This window comes from Salvelinus fontinalis, chromosome 27 (genome assembly GCF_029448725.1).
Source record: "Salvelinus fontinalis isolate EN_2023a chromosome 27, ASM2944872v1, whole genome shotgun sequence".
NCBI classification, from domain to species: domain Eukaryota; kingdom Metazoa; phylum Chordata; class Actinopteri; order Salmoniformes; family Salmonidae; genus Salvelinus; species Salvelinus fontinalis.
Genome location: NC_074691.1, coordinates 19,292,803 through 19,312,747, shown reverse-complemented (window position 1 = coordinate 19,312,747; position 19,945 = coordinate 19,292,803). Strand labels below are relative to the sequence as shown.

General features: G+C 46.1%; 1 protein-coding gene across 1 annotated transcript in view; it reads left to right on the top strand.

Moving 5' to 3' along the window:
- The first annotated feature begins 3,798 nt into the window (after positions 1 to 3,798).
- LOC129825240 (N-lysine methyltransferase SMYD2-A-like) overlaps positions 3,799 to 19,945 on the top strand; it is a 35,585-nt gene continuing 19,438 nt past the window's right edge. Inside the window, exon 1 of the mRNA XM_055885160.1 lies at positions 3,799 to 4,254. Coding sequence (XP_055741135.1) covers positions 4,085 to 4,254 — 170 coding nt within the window. The 5' untranslated portion in view covers positions 3,799 to 4,084. The remainder of the gene's footprint in view (positions 4,255 to 19,945) is intronic.

Genomic DNA, 19,945 nt, shown 5'->3' with positions numbered 1-19,945 from the left:
CTCCAGCTCCCTTCCAGAACACCTCTCCAGCTCCCTTCCAGAACACCTCTCCAACTGCCTTTCAGGCCAGCTCTCCATCTGCCTTCCAGCACCTCTATCCAGCTGCCTTCCAGGCCACCTCTCCAGCTCCCTTCCAGAACACCTCTCCAGCTGCCTTTCAGGCCAGCTCTCCAACTGCCTTTCAGGCCCTCTCTCCAGCTCGCTTCCAGAACACCTCTCCAGCTCCCTTCCAGAACACCTCTCCAACTGCCTTTCAGGCCAGCTCTCCATCTGCCTTCCAGCACCCCTCTCCATCTGCCTTCCAGGCCACCTCTCCAACTGCCTTTCAGGCCAGCTCTCCAACTGCCTTTCAGGCCAGCTCTCCATCTGCCTTCCAGTACACCTCTCCATCTGCCTTCCAGCACCTCTCTCCATCTGCCTTCCAATACACCTCTCCAGCTGCCTTCCAGGCCACCTCTCCAGCTGCCTTCCAGCACATCTCTCCATCTGCCTTCCAGCACACCTCTCCAGCTGCCTTCCAATACATCTCTCCAGCTGCCTTCCAGGCCACCTCTCCGTCTGCCTTCCAGCACACCTCTCCATCTGCCTTCCAATACACCTCTCCAGCTGCCTTCCAGCACACTTCTCCATCTGCCTTCCAATACACCTCTCCAGCTGCCTTCCAGGCCACCTCTCCATCTGCCTTCCAGCACACCTCTCCATCTGCCTTCCAATACACCTCTCCAGCTGCCTTCCAGGCCACCTCTCCAGCTGCCTTCCAGGCCACCTCTCCAGCTGCCTTCCAGGCCACCTCTCCAGCTGCCTTCCAGACTACCTCTCCAGCTGCCTTCCAGGCCACCTCTCCAGCTGCCTTCCAGACTATCTCTCCAACTGCCTTCCAGGCCACTTCTCCATCTGCCTTCCAGGCCACCTCTCCATCTGCCTTCCAGGCCACCTCTCCAACTGCCTTCCAGGCCACCTCTCCAACTGCATTCCAAGCCACCTCTCCAGCTGCCTCGCAGGCCACCTCTCCAGCTGTCTTCCAGGCCAACCCCCCAGCTGCCTTCCAGGCCACCTCTCCAACTGCCTTCCAGGTACCTCTCCATCTGCCTTCCAGGCCATCTCTCCATCTGCCTTCCAGGCCACCTCTCCAGCTGCCTTCCAGGCCACCTCTCCATCTGCCTTCCAGGCCACCTCTCCATCTGCCTTCCAGGCCACCTCTCCAACTGCCTTCCAGGCCACCTCTCCAGCTGCCTTCCAGGCCACCTCTCCAACTGCCTTCCAGGCCACCTCTCCATCTGCCTTCCAGGCCACCTCTCCAACTGCCTTCCAGGCCACCTCTCCAACTGCATTCCAAGCCACCTCTCCAGCTGCCTCGCAGGCCACCTCTCCAGCAGCCCTCCAGGCCACCTCTCCAGCTGCCTTCCAGGCCACCTCTCCAACTGCCTCGCAGGCCACCTCTCCAACTGCCTTCCAGGCCACCTCTCCATCTGCCTTCCAGGCCACCTCTCCAACTGCCTTCCAGGCCACCTCTCCATCTGCCTTCCAGGCCACCTCTCCATCTGCCTTCCAGGCCACCTCTCCAACTGCCTTCCAGGCCACCTCTCCATCTGCCTTCCAGGCCACCTCTCCATCTGCCTTTCAGGCCACCTCTCCATATGCCTTCCAGCACATCTCTCCAGCTACCTTCCAGGCCACCTCTCCATCTGCCTTCCAGGCCACCTCTCCATCTGCCTTCCAGGCCACCTCTCCAACTGCCTTCCAGGCCACCTCTCCAACTGCATTCCAAGCCACCTCTCCAGCTGCCTCGCAGGCCACCTCTCCAGCTGTCTTCCAGGCCAACCCTCCAGCTGCCTTCCAGGCCACCTCTCCAACTGCCTTCCAGGCACCTCTCCATCTGCCTTCCAGGCCATCTCTCCATCTGCCTTCCAGGCCACCTCTCCAGCTGCCTTCCAGGCCACCTCTCCATCTGCCTTCCAGGCCACCTCTCCATCTGCCTTCCAGGCCACCTCTCCAACTGCCTTCCAGGCCACCTCTCCAGCTGCCTTCCAGGCCACCTCTCCAACTGCCTTCCAGGCCACCTCTCCATCTGCCTTCCAGGCCACCTCTCCAACTGCCTTCCAGGCCACCTCTCCAACTGCATTCCAAGCCACCTCTCCAGCTGCCTCGCAGGCCACCTCTCCAGCAGCCTTCCAGGCCACCTCTCCAGCAGCCTTCCAGGCCACCTCTCCAACTGCCTTCCAGGCCACCTCTCCATCTGCCTTCCAGGCCACCTCTCCATCTGCCTTCCAGGCCACCTCTCCAACTGCCTTCCAGGCCACCTCTCCAACTGCCTTCCAGGCCACCTCTCCAGCTGCCTTCCAGGCCACCTCTCCAACTGCCTTCCCGGCCACCTCTCCAGCCACTTCACAGGGCTCCTCCCCACATGCATCAGTCTGTGGTTGGGAAACACCTGATTACTCTTTTGGTTTCAACCCAGTTGATGTACGCCCCTTCGCAAAAGCAAGGCCCAGGAAAATGACATAACTGCCATTTTGACGAATACACCCATCAATCAGGCACTGGAAGAAGAGCATCAAAATCAAGCACTCAGATGGCAGAAAGAAAAATTGCCCTGCCTACAAAAACTGCTGGAAGAAGCAAGCCAAGACAAACCACACCGAACAACAACTAAAAATTGTCCTGCCTGAGAAAACAACCATAACAAAGTACGTTGAACCAGATGATTCAGATTCCTCCAACGACTAAAGCTTCTGCATTGTGTGCATGGAGCACTTCCAAGTACAAGGAGATCTGGGTGCAGTGCTGGGAATGCAAATTATGGGCCCACCAAGTCTGTACCCCGGGAACTGTGACTCTGATTAAGTGAACATGTCCAACATTCAGTCACACACACAGACCCCCCCCCCCCCCCCCCCCCCCCCACCACACACACACACACACACACACACACACACACACACACACACACACACACACACACACACACACACACACACACACACACACACACACACACACACACACACACACACACACACACACACACATGTTCAGATTAGATTTTGTTTGTTTGAGAAAGACCATTTAGTAGAGGGTAAAATAATAAACATGTATCATTATTTCTGCCAAACAAAATGTAAAACATGGCAATGATGCTCTCATGGTCTAAATAAAGGCATTCAATAATTAGTTGCATGTCATAATTTATGCCCTTTTTTATTCTGTTACAATTCACCCCAAGCACTGTTATTATCATGGGTAAATTGTAACAATTCACTCTTTGTTTTTAAGACAACACCGTGCATTTGCAGTTTAATTTACATATATAATAACCACGTTATAAAGGACAGATGTAGGTTGTTTGTATCACGTTTTGAATACACTACCATAAACGATCTCTGAGAAACTGACGAAAAGGTGAAAAGTGTTAGAACCATCCCGGTCTTCCTTACGAACCACCTGCCACATGAGGACCTTGATGGTCATTTAAATCCTGCTAATATATCAGCGCATGAAATAGATCATTGTTGATTTGTGACTCTGATACTTTTGATGCCAGGTTGTTTAGAACTCAATCATCAGGATGTGTCATGAGAATTCTGAAGAAAAAACCCCAATGAAATTATTTTTATTAGCCTATCATTATTATTCATAATCAATGAAGACTAATACAATTTCTTCTATCCAGATTAGAATAAAATCATCAACACTTGTGTTAAATACACGACATGTTTTACCCACTTCTCAGTTGGAATTTAAAATGTGTATTGATAGAAATGGGTCATCATATTCTTAACGACAATGAGTTGCACCGCGCTGCAGATCTCTGTCCGGTGCTCAGAGAAGCTTATTTTTGGCCGGACTTTATGACCCCTCCGGATTTCCGTGAGGGATGCGTCGATGATGTTACCATGTATGAACCGTAATTGGGGACGGTGACGCTGTCGCTTTCATATGGAAGGGGCACTAAACCATACCGGTGTAATTCTAACGACACGTAGGCAATTGCAGCGCCAAACGTGGGTTTATTGTAGCTGATTCTTGGTGAATAGTGGAATTCGGAAGGAAGTTCTTTCGGCGGATCTACTGTATAAGCAACAGAATGAAGGAGAGCATTGAGGGAATTGAGAGGTTCGTCAGTCCGGGAAAAGGGCGAGGACTCAGAGTCATCAAACCCTTCAAAGTTGGGGAGCTTCTCTTCGCTAGTCTTCCATATACTTACGTCCTGACTGCCAGCGAGAGAGGCTCTAACTGTGAATTCTGCTTCACAAGGTAGGCTATCTATCACTCCACGGAGACAAGTGTCAACCACTTTTCTCATGTCTTGCATGTGGAGGTGAACTGATTCGTCATTTAGCCTATTTGTTTCATTGGTGTCATATATTTTTATTCCTCTCCATAACGGATGTATTTTACTGTGATTGTGTATCACAGGTGGGAGTGTTCCCACACAAGTGGGAGTGTTAGTCCAGTAACGTTAATTACTGTTTCTCTTCTTGCGACAATTGTGAGCTCACACTGGTTGCTGTGATTAAATCACAGGCGAGTTAATCACAGCAACCAGTGTGAGCTCACAATTGTCGCAAGAAGAGAAACAGTAATTAACGTTACTGGACTAACACTCCCACTTGTGTTTTCTTAGCACACAGACTGTGCTGATAGCTGCTTTATTTTGGAGAAATGTTTTTATTATGACTGTGATATGTGGTTTTCTCACCTAGCTAGCTACCTTAGGATGAATGTACTAACTGTAGGCCCAAGTCACTCTTTATAAGAGCGTCTGCTTGTATAGCTGCAAGCAGCCATGCCCGGTTTCACACGATGACAGAAAAGGACAGGATCAATTGGATAACAAAGTGTAACAGTCTAACTTTACGTCGTCCCCTCGCCCCGACACGGGCGCGAACCAGGGACCCTCTGCACAAATCAACAACGGTGGCCCACGAAGCATCGTTACCCATCGCTCCACAAAGGCCGCGGCCCTTGCAGAGCAAGGGGCAACCCTACTTAAAGTCTCAGAGCAAGTGACGTAACTGATTGAAATGCTACTAGCGCGTACCCGCTAACTAGCTAGCCATTTCACATCCGTTACACTCACCCCCCTTTCAACCTCCTCCTTTTCCGCAGCAACCAGTGATCCGGGTCAACAGCATCAATGCAACAGTTGTAACTTTACGCCGTCCCCTCGCCCCGACACGGGCGCGAACCAGGGACCCTCTGCACACATCAACAACAGTCACCCACGAAGCAGCGTTACCCATCGCTCCACAAAAGCCGCGGCCCTTGCAGAGCAAGGGGCAACCCTACTTAAAGTCTCAGAGCAAGTGACGTAACTGATTGAAATGCTACTAGCGCGTACCCGCTAACTAGCTAGCCATTTCACATCCGTTACACTCACCCCCCTTTCAACCTCCTCCTTTTCCGCAGCAACCAGTGATCCGGGTCACGGCACCAATGTAACAGTCTAACTTTACGTCGTCCCCTCGCCCCGACACGGGCGCGAACCAGGGACCCTCTGCACAAATCAACAACGGTTGCCCACGAAGCATCGTTACCCATCGCTCCACAAAGGCCGCGGCCCTTGCAGAGCAAGGGGCAACCCTACTTAAAGTCTCAGAGCAAGTGACGTAACTGATTGAAATGCTACTAGCGCGTACCCGCTAACTAGCTAGCCATTTCACATCCGTTACACTCACCCCCCTTTCAACCTCCTCCTTTTCCGCAGCAACCAGTGATCCGGGTCAACAGCATCAATACAACAGTTGTAACTTTACGCCGTCCCCTCGCCCCGACACGGGCGCGAACCAGGGACCCTCTGCACACATCAACAACAGTCACCCACGAAGCAGCGTTACCCATCGCTCCACAAAAGCCGCGGCCCTTGCAGAGCAAGGGGCAACCCTACTTAAAGTCTCAGAGCAAGTGACGTAACTGATTGAAATGCTACTAGCGCGTACCCGCTAACTAGCTAGCCATTTCACATCCGTTACAAAAGCAAGCATTTGATCATGTATTAACCGTTTTCTTTTATGTGTAATCATGAGTCTAAAATACAAAATCTGGAGTGTATCTGATATATGGTTCTTGAGGAGAAAGTGATTGCAGATGATTTTGAGCATTAGCATACGCTTTACATGTGCAAATAATGAGTTGTTAATAGTTTCCTTGTTTTTTGAGATATCAATACCAAACCAAGTGAGGTTCATCTTAGGGATGTTCATGATAGTGATGGCAAGTGGATTTACAAAGGATTTAAATGGACATGTAAAATCTGATTTCCTGATTTAGTAATAACTCAGCCATCTCTTAAAACTTGTTATGGCTGCAGGGGGCGTATTGAAAAACTGGAAAATATGTGCACATTTTCAAACGGCCTCTTAATCAATTTTTGCTCTTACAATATGCATATATTTACTACTATTGGATAGAAAACAGTCTCTAGTTTCTAAAAACGTTTGAATTATTTCTCTAAGTGGAACAGAACTATTTTTACAGCCCATTTCCTATCCGGAATTGAGATTTCCAAATGCGAGGTCTCTCTTCAAGACCTTGTCTATAAAAGGGCATGTCACTTAGGACTGTAGAAACACGTCATACGCCTTCCTCTGGGTGTCATGCGGAAGTGAGAGCAGAAAGGACTTGAATATCTCGTCCAGGGACTGAACACAACCTCTTGGAGTGAGACCTGCGCACTTTATTTTTTTTTCTGGGCACGAAGTAGAACCTGGACTCGGCTCCTGGAATGCGCTCGTTAAAGGTGAATATGATCTCTGGCTTCGATATTATTTGATACATGTCACAATATCATCCTAAAGTACGTTTTTTCAATATAGTTTAATTATATTATTGAAATTTAATCTGGACTTTAGACGTGATGTGACGCAAGAATTTTGTCAAGATGGAGAGGTTAGCGTCGCACGGCCAGTGTGCTTGCTAATTCAAGAGGGAAATAGTTTGACTGTACTGGACAATGGACCCCTTTACAACATTCTGATGGAAGATCAACAAAGATAAGGACCCAATTCGGGATGCTTTTTCATATATCTGTCGAACTGTGCTATGCTACCGTTTGACTAGAATCAATGCTGCCGTGTGCTAGCTAATGTAGTAAGCTAATATAACGATATATTGTGTTTTCGCTGTAAAACACTTCAAAAATCGGAAATATTGGCTCTATTCACACGATCTTTGTCTTTCATTAGCTATCCACCATATATTTTTCTGAAATGTATTATGATGTGTATTTAGTAGTTGACGTTGGTGTCTGTATTTTCTCTGGCTACTCCCGTGCGATTTCAGACTGTAGCTATGATGGGAGCAGTAATGTAAAACTGATTTATAGCTAAAATATGCACATTTTTTGAACAAAACATAGATTTATTGTGTAACATGTTATAGGACTGTCATCTGAGGTAGTTTTTTCTAGGTTATTTAGGTTGGTTCTAGGTTAGTTAGGTTGGCTTGTGCATGCTACTTGCATCCTACTTGTGCTGTGAAAAATGTCTGTCCTCTTTTTTATTTGGTGGTGAGCTAACATAAATATATGTGGTGTTTTCTCTGTAAAACATTTAAAAAATCGGACATGTTGGCTGGATTGACAAGATGTTTATCTTTCAAATGCTGTATTGGACTTGTTAATGTGTGAAAGTTAAATATTAAAAAAAAATAGATTTTGAATTTCGCGCCCTGCACTTGAAGTGGCTGTTGTCATATTGATCCCGACTGGGGGCTTGCAGCCCAAACCAATCCCTTCAGTGGCTTGTATTCATGGAGGCCAAGGGAAGCCAGGCATCTCCAAAAAAATGGAACAATAAAAAAACATATATAAAATAATGCATATTTCTTTTCTCTGTGTTTCATTAATTTTGCTTCAATTTGCAAGAGGCTGAATGTATCTCACAGGAGAAAGCATCCTTGTGGTAACTCTCCAGTGTTCTAAATCAGTAGCTGTTTAGTGTTCCGAAAATGTTGGAAACATTAACTTGATTGCCAATGCTCTAGAATCTAGAGCATGTAACTGTTTATTAGCTCTTTTTTTTAAAGCTAAGAGATGTACCATGGGTCTACATACCGAATTTGGTAATATTTGGACTTATAGTTTCAAAGGTTTCAAAAAATGTCCAAGATGGAGGAAACTCTATCCTGATGGACGTTATTGAGGCAAATTTGTTTAGCATGAGGAAAGACACCTACATGAAAATGTTCTCTAGGTCCAATGAGGGGGAGGATATGAAGGTTTAAGTGAGACTGTTTATAACAGCGCCACCTATAGGCCAATTGGTACCATTATTTTTGACCAAGTTACTCATGGCCTGTAGTTTCTGTGTGCCAAATTCTTTAAAAAGTTATCATTCTATGCTGGAGTTATTTGACTTTTTTTTTTAAATGTAAGAATAACAGCTTTGCTTTGAACCCCTAATTAGTGGACTTGATATATTAGGAATGAAACAATGCATCATCATATTAAATGTTGCATTCTTGAAAAAAATTACCTTTTAAATTGAAGAATTAATGTAAATCTCTTGGATTTATTAAACACCTGCCATATGTGACTGAAATGACACTTACAAAAAAATCAGGTCATCGGGGTCTGACAACTTGGATGGAAAATCCTGAGGAGAATAGAGGATGATATTGCCACTCCTATTCGCCATATCTTCAATCTAAGCCTACTAGAGAGTGTGTGCCCTCTGGCCTGGAGGGAAGCAAAAGTCATTCCGCTACCCAAGAATAGTAAAGCCCCCTTTAATGGCTCAAATAGCCGACCAATCAGACTGTTACCAACCCTTAGTAAACGTTTGAAAAAAAATAGTGTTTGACCTTATACAATGCTATTTTACAGTAAACAAATTGACAACAGACTTTCAGCACGCTTGTAGGGAAGGACATTCAACAAGCACAGCACTGAGAGAAATTGATGATAAAAAGATTGTGGGGGCTGTATTGTTAGACTTCAGTGTGGATTTTGACATTATCGATCATTATCGATCATCTGCTGCTGGAAAAACGTATGTGTTAGGGCTTTACACCGCCTGCTATATTGTGGATAAAGAGTTACCTGTCTAACAGAACACACAGGGTGTTCTTTAATGGAAACCTCTCCAACATTTTTGATTTATTTGATTTAACCTTTATTTAACTAGGCAAGTCAACATAATCCAGTGTCTTGACGTGGCCCTTTCTGGGTATAGATAATGGCATCCCACTCTCTCCTACACCCAGTTTATGTTATCTCAGGTCGTAAATTCCTGGCAGAGACTCTCTCCCCCTGGCCATGCAGAAAGAGAGACACAGAGAGAACAAAGGATTTTACTAAAATTAGAATATGAAAAAAAATGTCCACTTGTGAAAAGGTGGGAATGGTCCGTGGACACTGAAGGGACGGGTATGACGAGTGTGTTTCATTTGGTGACCTCAGAGAGGACAGAAAAAACACAACTATATCTCTGAATGTGTATATTTCTCAATTATGAGGTATGCATCTAATTCTTGTATAAAATGAATGAGTAAAGATGAAACTATTTGTGAAATTGTCACGAAAGTCGTCGGGCGAAGGAGAGGAGGACCAAAGTGCAGCGTAGTACGTATCCATAATACTTTTAATCAAAAATGAATACACGAACAAAAACAACAAAACGACCAACGAACAGTTCTGACAGGTGCAACAAACACTAACCAGAAAATAACCACCCACAAACACAAGTGGGAAAACAGAATACCTAAGTATGGCTCTCAATCAGAGACAACGATAGACAGCTGCCTCTGATTGAGAACCATACCAGGCCAAACACATAGAATATGCACACACATCACACCCTGACCAAAGTAAAAATAGAAACATACAAAGCAATCTACGGTCAGGGCGTGACTGTACCCCCCCCCCCCCCCCCCAAAGGTGCGGACTCTGGCCGCAAAACCTGAACCAATAGGGGAGGGTCTGGGTGGGCATTTCACCGCGGTGGCGGCTCTGGTGCGGGACGTAGACCCCACTCCACCTTAGTCTTGGGCCCCTTATGTAGCGCCTCTGGAGTGGCGACCCTCGCCGCCGACCCCGGACTGGGGACCCTTACAACGGACCCCGAATATGAGGGAAACTGTGGCAGCGCCGGACAAGCGGGAGGCTCTGGCGGCGCCGCACAGGCGGGAGGCTCTGGCTGCTCCGGACTGGAGGGCGTCGCTGGAGGCTCCAGACTAGAGGGCGACGCTGGAGGCTCCGGACTAGAGGGCGACGCTGGAGGCTCCGGACTAGAGGGCGACGCTGGAGGCTCCGGACTAGAGGGCGACGCTGGAGGCTCCGGACTAGAGGGCGACGCTGGAGGCTCCGGACTAGAGGGCGACGCTGGAGGCTCCGGACTAGAGGGCGACGCTGGAGGCTCCGGACTAGAGGGCGACGCTGGAGGCTCCGGACTAGAGGGCGACGCTGGATGCTCCGGACTAGAGGGCGTCGCTGGAGGCTCCGGACTAGAGGGCGACGCTGGAGGCCTCGTGCCATAACTCCTCACTGGAGGTTTCGTGCCATGGATCCTCACTGGAGGCTTCGTGCCATGAATCATCACTGGAGGCTTCGTGCCATGGATCATCACAGGAGGCTTCGTGCCATGGATCATCACAGGAGGCTTCCTGCCATGGATCATCACAGTAGGCTTCGTGCCATGGATCATCACTGGAGGCTTTGTGCCATGGATCATCACTGGAGGCTTTGTGCCATGGATTATCACTGGAGGCTTCTTGCCATGGATCATCACTGGAGGCTTCTTGCCATGGATCTTCACTGGCATGGAGAGACACACAGGAGGCCTGGCTCTGGGAGAAGGACTCACCAGGCTGTGGAGACATGCAGGAGGGTTAGAGCTTAGCACAGGCACAGGAATCACCAGGCTGGGGAGACATGCAGGAGGCATTGTCCTTGGCCGAGGCACCGGATACACTGGGCCGTGGAGACGCACTGGAGGTCTCGAGAAAAAAGCCTGCACAACCCGTCCTGGCTGTATGGTGACTTCGGCCCTGCACCTGTGGGGCGCAGGCACAGGACGCACTGGGCTGTGCAGACGCACTGGAGACACAGTGTGCAAAGCTGGCGAAGGATAACCCGGACCGAGGAGACGCACTGGAGACCAGATGCGCTGAGCCGGCATCATCCCTCCTGGCTCGATGCCCACTCTAGCCCGGCCAATTCGAGGAGCTGCGATGTAACGCACCGGGCTATGCATGCGCACTGGGGACACCGTGCGCTTCACCGCATAACACGGTGCCTGCCCAGTCACTCTCTTGCCACGGTAAGCACTGGGAGTTGGCTCAGGTCTCCTACCTGAGTCCGCCAATCTACCCGTGTGCCAATTCCCAAAAAATCTGGGGCTGCCTCTCATGCCCGTTACCTCGCGCCAATTCCTCGTAGTGTCGCCGCTCCGCTTTTGCTGCCTCCAGCTCCTTTTTCGGACGGCAATACTCTCCCGGCTGTGCCCATGGTCCTTTGCCGTCCAAAATTTCCTCCCATGTCCAGGAGTCCATGTTCCCACGCTGCATAGAATACGCACCCACATCACACCCTGACCAAAATAAAAATAAAAACATACAAAGCAATCTACGGTCAGGGCGTGACAGAAATTATGTAATGTGATGTTAAACCTTTAATGTGAGAGCCTTCTATTCCCTTTAAAGTTTAACTAAGTCATTGGCCTGCCCCTGTGAGCACAGACATGATCAGGTGTCATAGAACCGCCTTTTCTACTGTTACGAATAACCCCCCCCTGAGGAAGCCCTCTTGAGACCACGCATACCTCGGTGTTAGCTGAGGTGGCACAGGTTTGAGTACCAAGACTGAGTAAACCCACAGCGTGAGCTGTGATTGCGAATAGTTATTGAAATCCTAACCATACCACGTGGAGCATTGGCTACACGCCTGGAAATGGTTCAACTCTGAGACTATCGATCCCGACAGAATAAGAGCAAATGTTAGATACTAATTGCTAGTCTGCAGCTATAAATTATGTAACCCTGGGATGCTATTACCGACAATCGCCGAAAGATGTATTGTATGAGAACATTTCTGAATGGTACTCTGAAGTATCCATTCTAACCACGAAAGACTTTGATCTTCAGGGAACCAGAAAGAGAGAAAGAGATGCAGATGAACTGACTCTACAGCAGATGAACTGACTCTCCAGCAGATGAACTGACTCTCCAGCAGATGGACTGACTCTCCAGCAGATGGATTGACTCTCCAGCAGATGGACTGACTCTCCAGCAGATGGACTGACTCTCCAGCTGATGAACTAACTCTCCAGCAGATGAACTGACTCTCCAGCAGATGAACTGACTCTCCAGCAGATGGACTGACTCTCCAGCTGATGAACTAACTCTCCAGCAGATGAACTGACTCTCCAGCAGATGAACTGACTCTCCAGCAGATGGACTGACTCTCCAGCAGATGGACTGACTCTCCAGCAGATGGACTGACTCTCCAGCTGATGAACTGACTCTCCAGCAGATGGACTGACTCTCCAGCAGATGGACTGACTCTCCAGCTGATGAACTGACTCTCCAGCAGATGAACTGACTCTCCAGCAGATGAACTGACTCTCCAGCAGATGGACTGACTCTCCAGCTGATGAACTGACTCTCCAGCAGATGAACTGACTCTCCAGCAGATGAACTGACTCTCCAGCAGATGGACTGACTCTCCAGCAGATGAACTGACTCTCCAGCAGATGGACTGACTCTCCAGCAGATGAACTGACTCTACAGCAGATGAACTGACTCTACAGCAGATTAACTGACTCTCCAGCAGATGGACTGACTCTCCAGCAGATGAATTGACTCGCCAGCAGATGAACTGACTCTCCAGCAGATGGACTGACTCTCCAGCAGATGGACTGACTCTCCAGCAGATGAACTGACTCTCCAGCAGATGAACTGACTCTCCAGCAGATGGACTGACTCTCCAGCAGATGGACTGACTCTCCAGCAGATGAACTGACTCTCCAGCAGATGGACTGACTCTCCAGCAGATGGACTGACGATTCCAACAGAGATCACGATGACACCTGGGCGTAAATATATATTGATTGCAATTATTCCCGAATGAGTGAGCGTTCATGTGCAAAGGATTAGCCTTTCAATTAATATAATTATCAACTGTGTGTAGTGATCCCTTTTGTCTTTCCCGCATGATCTCAGTCCACACCCACTTCCCTTTGTCCACCAAGCCGTCATATCGGCTTAGCCCACTAGGGAATCTTCCCTATCATTTGGTAGTAACACATCTACTGTTTGTTTATGCATTTCTGTGATTATTTAGTTAGTTAGTAAATAAATTATTAAGACAATTGGTGTATGGATGATTCATAGTAAAGGCTGGGTTCGTGCAGATAACCAACAATTTACAACATTTGGAATGAGACTAACGTGAGGTAACAATTCATAATTCATTAATTAGAAGACTAGAAGACTAATTGATCAGATATTAAAATATCTGACGAGTTATATTAGGAAAATTCTAACTTTGTAATCTGAAAATTTTCCTTGGTGTCCCGACTTCCTAGTTAATTACATTTACATGATTAGTTTAATCACGTAATAATTACAGAGTGTTTAATGGGAGATGGGCAGTTCATGCGGCGCTTGGCAGACGGACAGTTCAGACGCCGTTGGGCAGACGGCAGACTCTGGCCGGCTGATACGCACTGTAAGCCTGGTGCGTGGTGCCGGAACTGGAGGCACCGGACTGGAGACACGCACTTCAAGCCTAGTGCGGGGAGCAGGGACAGGGCACACTGGACTCTCAAAGCGTACTATATGCCTGGTGCGTGATACCGGCACTGGTGGCACCGGGCTAAGTGTACGCACATCAGGACGAGTACGGGGAGAAGGAACAGTGTGTACAGGGCTCTGGAGACGCACAGGTGGCTTAGTGCGTGGTGCCGGAACTGGAGGCACCGGGCTGGAGACACGCACCATAGAGAGAGTGCGTGGAGGAGGAACAGGGCTCTAAAAACGCACTGGAAGCCTGGTGCGTGGTGTAGGCACTGATGGGACTGGGCTGGGGCGGGGAGGTAGCGCCGGAAATACCGGACCGTGCAGGCGTACTGGCTCCCTTGAGCACCGAGCCTGCCCAACCTTACCTGGTTGAATGCTCCGGCTTCATGGCACTTGGCTCAATGCTCAATCTAGCCCTACCAGTGCGGGGAGGTGGAATAACCCGCACCGGGCTATGCACACGTACAGGAGACACCGTGCGCTCTACTGCGTAACACGGCGTCTGCCCGTACTCCCACTCTCCACGGTTAGCCTGTGAAGTGGGCGCAGGTCTCCTACCTGCCCTTAGCCCACTACCTCTTCCCCCCCCCCCCCCCCCCCCCCCCAAGAAATTTTTGGGTGGTACTCACGGGCTTCCGTGCTAGACGTGTCCCCTCATAACGCCGGTTCCCTTCTCCGATTGCCTCTGCTCTCCTCAGTGCCTCCAGCTGTTCCCATGGGAGGCGATCCCTTCCAGCCAGGATCTCCTCCCATGTGTAGCAACCTTTCCCGTCCAAAACATCGTCCCAAGTCCATTCCTCCTTCTTGCGCTGTCCCTTACTCCGATTACACCGCTGCTTGATTCTGGATTGGTGGGTGGTTCTGTAACGGTAGTCCTCCTCCTCTTCAACCGAAAAGGAGGAGTAGTGATGGAACCAAGGCGCAGCGGGTTGTGAACACATAATTTATTTAAAGACAAGACGAAAAAACACGAACTTCACTATAACTAACAAAACAACAAACGGAGTAGACAGACCTGGACGAAGAACTTACATTAAACACGAAGAACGCACGAACAGGGAAAAAAGACTACACAAAATGACGATGTACAAAAACAAACCGAACAGTCCCGTATGGTGCGACAAACATGGACACAGGAGACAACCACCCACAACGAACACTGTGAAACAACCTACCTAAATATGACTCTCAATTAGAGGAACGCCAAACACCTGCCTCTAATTAAGAGCCATACCAGGCAACCCTTAAACCAACATAGAAACAGAAAACATAGAATGCCCACCCAAACTCATGTCCTGACCAACTAACACATACAACAAACTAACAGAAATAGGTCAGGAACGTGACACCACCAGAGGTCTCGTCACAATCCCCAAGTCCAGAACAGACTATGGGAGGATTAACAGAAAGAACCGTAACCAAACAAGCATTGTAGATTATAATGATGGGAATTAACGGTACATGTACTAGTGAATCAGACACGTGTCTTGTGTGCCATCATTTCAAAAATATATTTGCTACTGATCGACTAAAAAAATCATTGTCGACCAACAGCCTGATGACCAAACAATCAACCAGTCGACTAAATAGTGTCAGCGCTACTACACACATGTACATTGTAATATTATTGTATAGTGGTATACATGTTGTATTGTAGATACGTAGTGGTGTAATAATGTTATATGATGTACTGTTTTATCTTTTGTTTGATGTGTGATGTACAGTAAGTGCCTTAATGTGTCTGGACCTCAGGAAGAGTAGCTTCTGCCTTGGCAGCAGCTAATGGGGATCCCTAATAAATACAAATACAACGCCCTTACATAAAGATGTCAGATCTTAATTTGAGACAGTTTGCTTTAGCAGGAAAATAATCCCGCAGTATCAGGAAATGTGAATTATTATGTGGATTATAATGAATGGACATTGTTGTAGGGGTTGATCAATTTTCCGTTAGGGAAAATCAAGTCTGAAAATTCAAAGTGGAAATGACAAACTTTAGAAGCCTTTTTAGAACTCAGACGCACTACAAGTCAAATACACTACTGTGCAGGAAAATTCTCAGCAACAAAAGAGTGATAAGATTTAGATCCAACATCTGTATCAAAAATCCACCCAGGTCCACATGCCCCACTGTTTCTGCCTTAGATCTGTGATATCAGAATTGATTTATACATCATAGCCTTCTAATGAGTATTTGCCATATATTCAGACCGACAATATTGGCTTACATTACTCTGAATATGAATAGTTTATTTCCACAACACTATATCCACCAATATTTCACACTTGTGTTTTTTTAATCAGAAATTATGTGTGTAAAATATCACTGTTCTCAGATTTTTGTTTCATCGATATTAGATGTGTATGAAAATGTTTGTTGTGGCAAATGCTTTATGTCCATTGTTTAGCTGCAATGGAATGTTTCGTATCCTGTATATTTGACTTTGATACTGTATGTGGTTGTCTCACCTAGCTATCTTAATATGTATGCACTTACTGTAAGTATTTTTATTTTATTTTATTTAACCTTTATTTAACTAAGCAAGTCAGTTAAGAACAAATTCTTATTACAATGACGGCCTACCAAAAGACAAAAGGCCTCCTGCGGGGACAGGGGCCTAGGATTAAAAACATACAAAATAAATACAATATAAATACAGGACAAAACACACATCACAACAAGAGAGACACAACACTACATAAAGAGAGACCTAAAGACAACAACATAACAAGGCAGCAAAGCATGACAACACAGTCGCAAAGTCGCACAGGATAAGAGCATCTACTGAATTACTAAAAGGTCAAATGTAAATGTTTTACATACACATCTCACATTACTAAGTATATCTTTTTTATTATTGATGTCACACATGGATCAATTGTGCATTTCTTTATAAAAAATGTAGATAGTTGTTACATTTCACTGTGTAAAACATTAGCATTTAGCAAAAAAACATGATTATTTGCCTCTCTGAAATGAAACCATCAAGTGTTACATTTTAAACAAGTACATGTCTGTCATTGAACAACCCCATGCCATGATTATATAGGGGCTTGTTTTTCTGTAGGCCCATTCCACATAACGGGTCCATGTGGCAACACTTAAGAGAATTATCATTCACAAATTGTAGTACAGTAAAATAACAGCTTTTAATCAAATGGGTGGTAAACAAACAGCTACATGACCTGACATATTTCAAGATAGGAACTTTCTAAGATTTCTAAGAGTTTTGGGATATATTTGTCAGTCAACTGTGTCATTCAAATCAAATCAGTTTCTTGGAGGTAAGGGGTGCTGTGTTTATGATTTCATTGTGATTTCTAGATACTAGAGGTCGACCGATTAATCGGAATGGCCGATTAATTAGGGCCGATTTCAAATTTTCATAACAATCGGAAATCTTTATCTTTATTTAAATAGGCAAGTCAGTTAAGAACACATTCTTATTTTCAATGACGGCCTAGGAACGGTGGGTTAACTGTCTTGTTCAGGGGCAGAACGACAGATTTTTACCTTGTCAGCTCGGGGATTCAATCTTGCAACCTTACGGTTAACTAGTCCAACGCTCTAACCTGCTCTAACCTGCCTTACATTGCACTCCACGAGGAGTCTGCCTGTTACGCGAATGCAGTAAGAAGCCAAGGTAAGTTGCTAGCTAGCATTAAACTTATCTTATAAAAAACAATCAATCAATCAATCATAATCACTAGTTAACTTCACATGGTTGATGATATTACTAGTTTATCTAGCGTGTCCTGCGTTGCATATAATCAATGCGGTGCGCATTCCCGAAAAGGACTGTCGTTGCTCCAACGTGTACCTAACCATAAACATCAATGCCTTTTTTAAAATTAATACACAAGTATATATTTTTAAACCTGCATATTTAGTTAATATTGCCGGCTAACATGAATTTCTTGTGTAATTGTGTCACTTCTCTTGCAACAGAGTCAGGGTATATGCAGCAGTTTGGGCCGCCTGGCTCGTTGCGAACTGTGTGAAGACTATTTCTTCCTAACAAAGACAGCCAACTTCGCCAAACGGGGGATGTTTTAACAAAAGCGCATTTGCGGAAAAAGCACAATTGTTGCACGACTTTACCTAAACATAAACATCATTGCCTTTCTTTAAAATAAATACACAGAAGTATATATTTTTAAACCTGCATATTTAGCTAAAAGAAATCCAGGTTAGCAGGCAATATTAACCAGGTGAAATTGTGTCACTTCTCTTGCGTCCATTGCATGCAGAATCAGGGTATATGCAACAGTTTGGGCCGCCTGGCTCGCTGCAAACTAATTTGCCAGAATCTTACGTAATAATGACATAACATTGAAGGTTGTGCAACGTAACAGGAATATTTAGACTTATGGATGCCACCCGTTAGATAAAATACGGAACGGTTCCGTATTTCACTGAAAGAATAAACGTTTTGTTTTCGAGATAATAGTTTCCGGATTCTACCATATTAATGGCCTAAGGCTCGTATTTCTGTGTGTTATTATGTTATAATTAAGTCTATGATTTGATAGAGCAGTCTGACTGAGCGATGGTAGGCACCAGCAGGCTCGTAAGCATTCATTCAAAACAGCACTTTCGTGCGTTTTGCCAGCAGCTCTTCGCAATGCTTCAAGCATTGAGCTGTTTATGATTTCAAGCCTATCAACTCCCGAGATTAGGCTGGTGTAACCGATGTGAAATGGCTAGCTAGTTAGTGGGGTGCGCGCTAATAGCGTTTCAGTCGGTGACGTCACTCGCTCTGAGACTTGGAGTAGTTGTTCCCCTTGCTCTGCAAGGGCCGCGGCTTTTGTGGAGCGATGGGTAACGATGCTTCGAGGATGGCTGTTGCGATGTTTTCCTGGTTCGAGCCCAGGTAGGGGCGAGGAGAGGGACGGAAGCTATACTGTTACACTGGCAATACTAAAGTGCCTATAAGAACATCCAATAGTCAAATGTATATGAAATACAAATCGTATAGAGAGAAATAGTCCTATAATTCCTATAATAACTACAACCTAAAACTTCTTACCTGTGAATATTGAAGACTCATGTTAAAAGGAACCACCAGCTTTCATATGTTCTCATGTTCTGAGCAAGGAACTTAAACGTTAGCTTTTTTACATGGCACATATTGCACTTTTACTTTCTTCTCCAGCACTTTGTTTTTGCATTATTTAAACCAAATTGAACATGTTTGATTATTTATTTGAGGCTAAATTGATTTTATTGATGTATTATATTAAGTTAAAATAAGTGTTCATTCAGTATTGTTGTAATTGTCATTAATACAAATACATTTTTAAAAATCGTCCGATTAATCGGTATTGGATTTTTTGGTCCTCCAATAATCGGTATCGGTATCAGCGTTGAAAAATCATAATCGGTCGACCTCTACTAAATACACACATATTAATGTCAATTTTAATTTATTCTTTTAACAGATACTCCATTTTGCAACACACACTCTTTCTATACACATGAAACTGGAGTAGTCCTGGGGTGAGGTCGATGTAAGTACAGATGAGCTGTCATCTGCAAGATCACCTGCAAACTAAGCACAGACGCCAGTTCAACGTCTAGTTTTGATCTACATTTGGTTGAGTTCTCAACTTATGAGAATTCAACGTGAAATCAACAAAACATTTCACCATCTCATTGGATTTAAGTTAAATGTTGGGTGAAAAAAATACGACATTCTCTTACGTTTCTGACTCTTTTTTTTCTCTCCGCGTTGATTCAACATCATCACATTGCATTTTCTGGTTGGAATTACATGGAAACAACGTTGATTCAAACAATTTCTCCCCAGTGGGTGGTGTCTACATAGTCCTTTACTCAACAGTCAACACCTTGAAAGATCTAGATACTATCATCTCTTTCTCCAATCCTTCTCTTTTCACGTCGAGAGGGATCATTCCATCGTCCTGAAGGCAGAAAATGTCTTTGTCTTTGTGACAGCTTCTCTGGGGCTGGCTGCTTGTTTTTGTCTTTGTGACAGCTTCTCTGGGGCTGGCTGCTTGTCTTTGTCTTTGTGACAGCTTCTCTGGGGCTGGCTGCTTGTTTTTGTCTTTGACAGCTTCTCTGGGGCTGGCTGCTTGTTTTTGTCTTTGACAGCTTCTCTGGGGCTGGCTGCTTGTTTTTGTCTTTGACAGCTTCTCTGGGGCTGGCTGCTTGTTTTTGTCTTTGGCAGCTTCTCTGGGGCTGGCT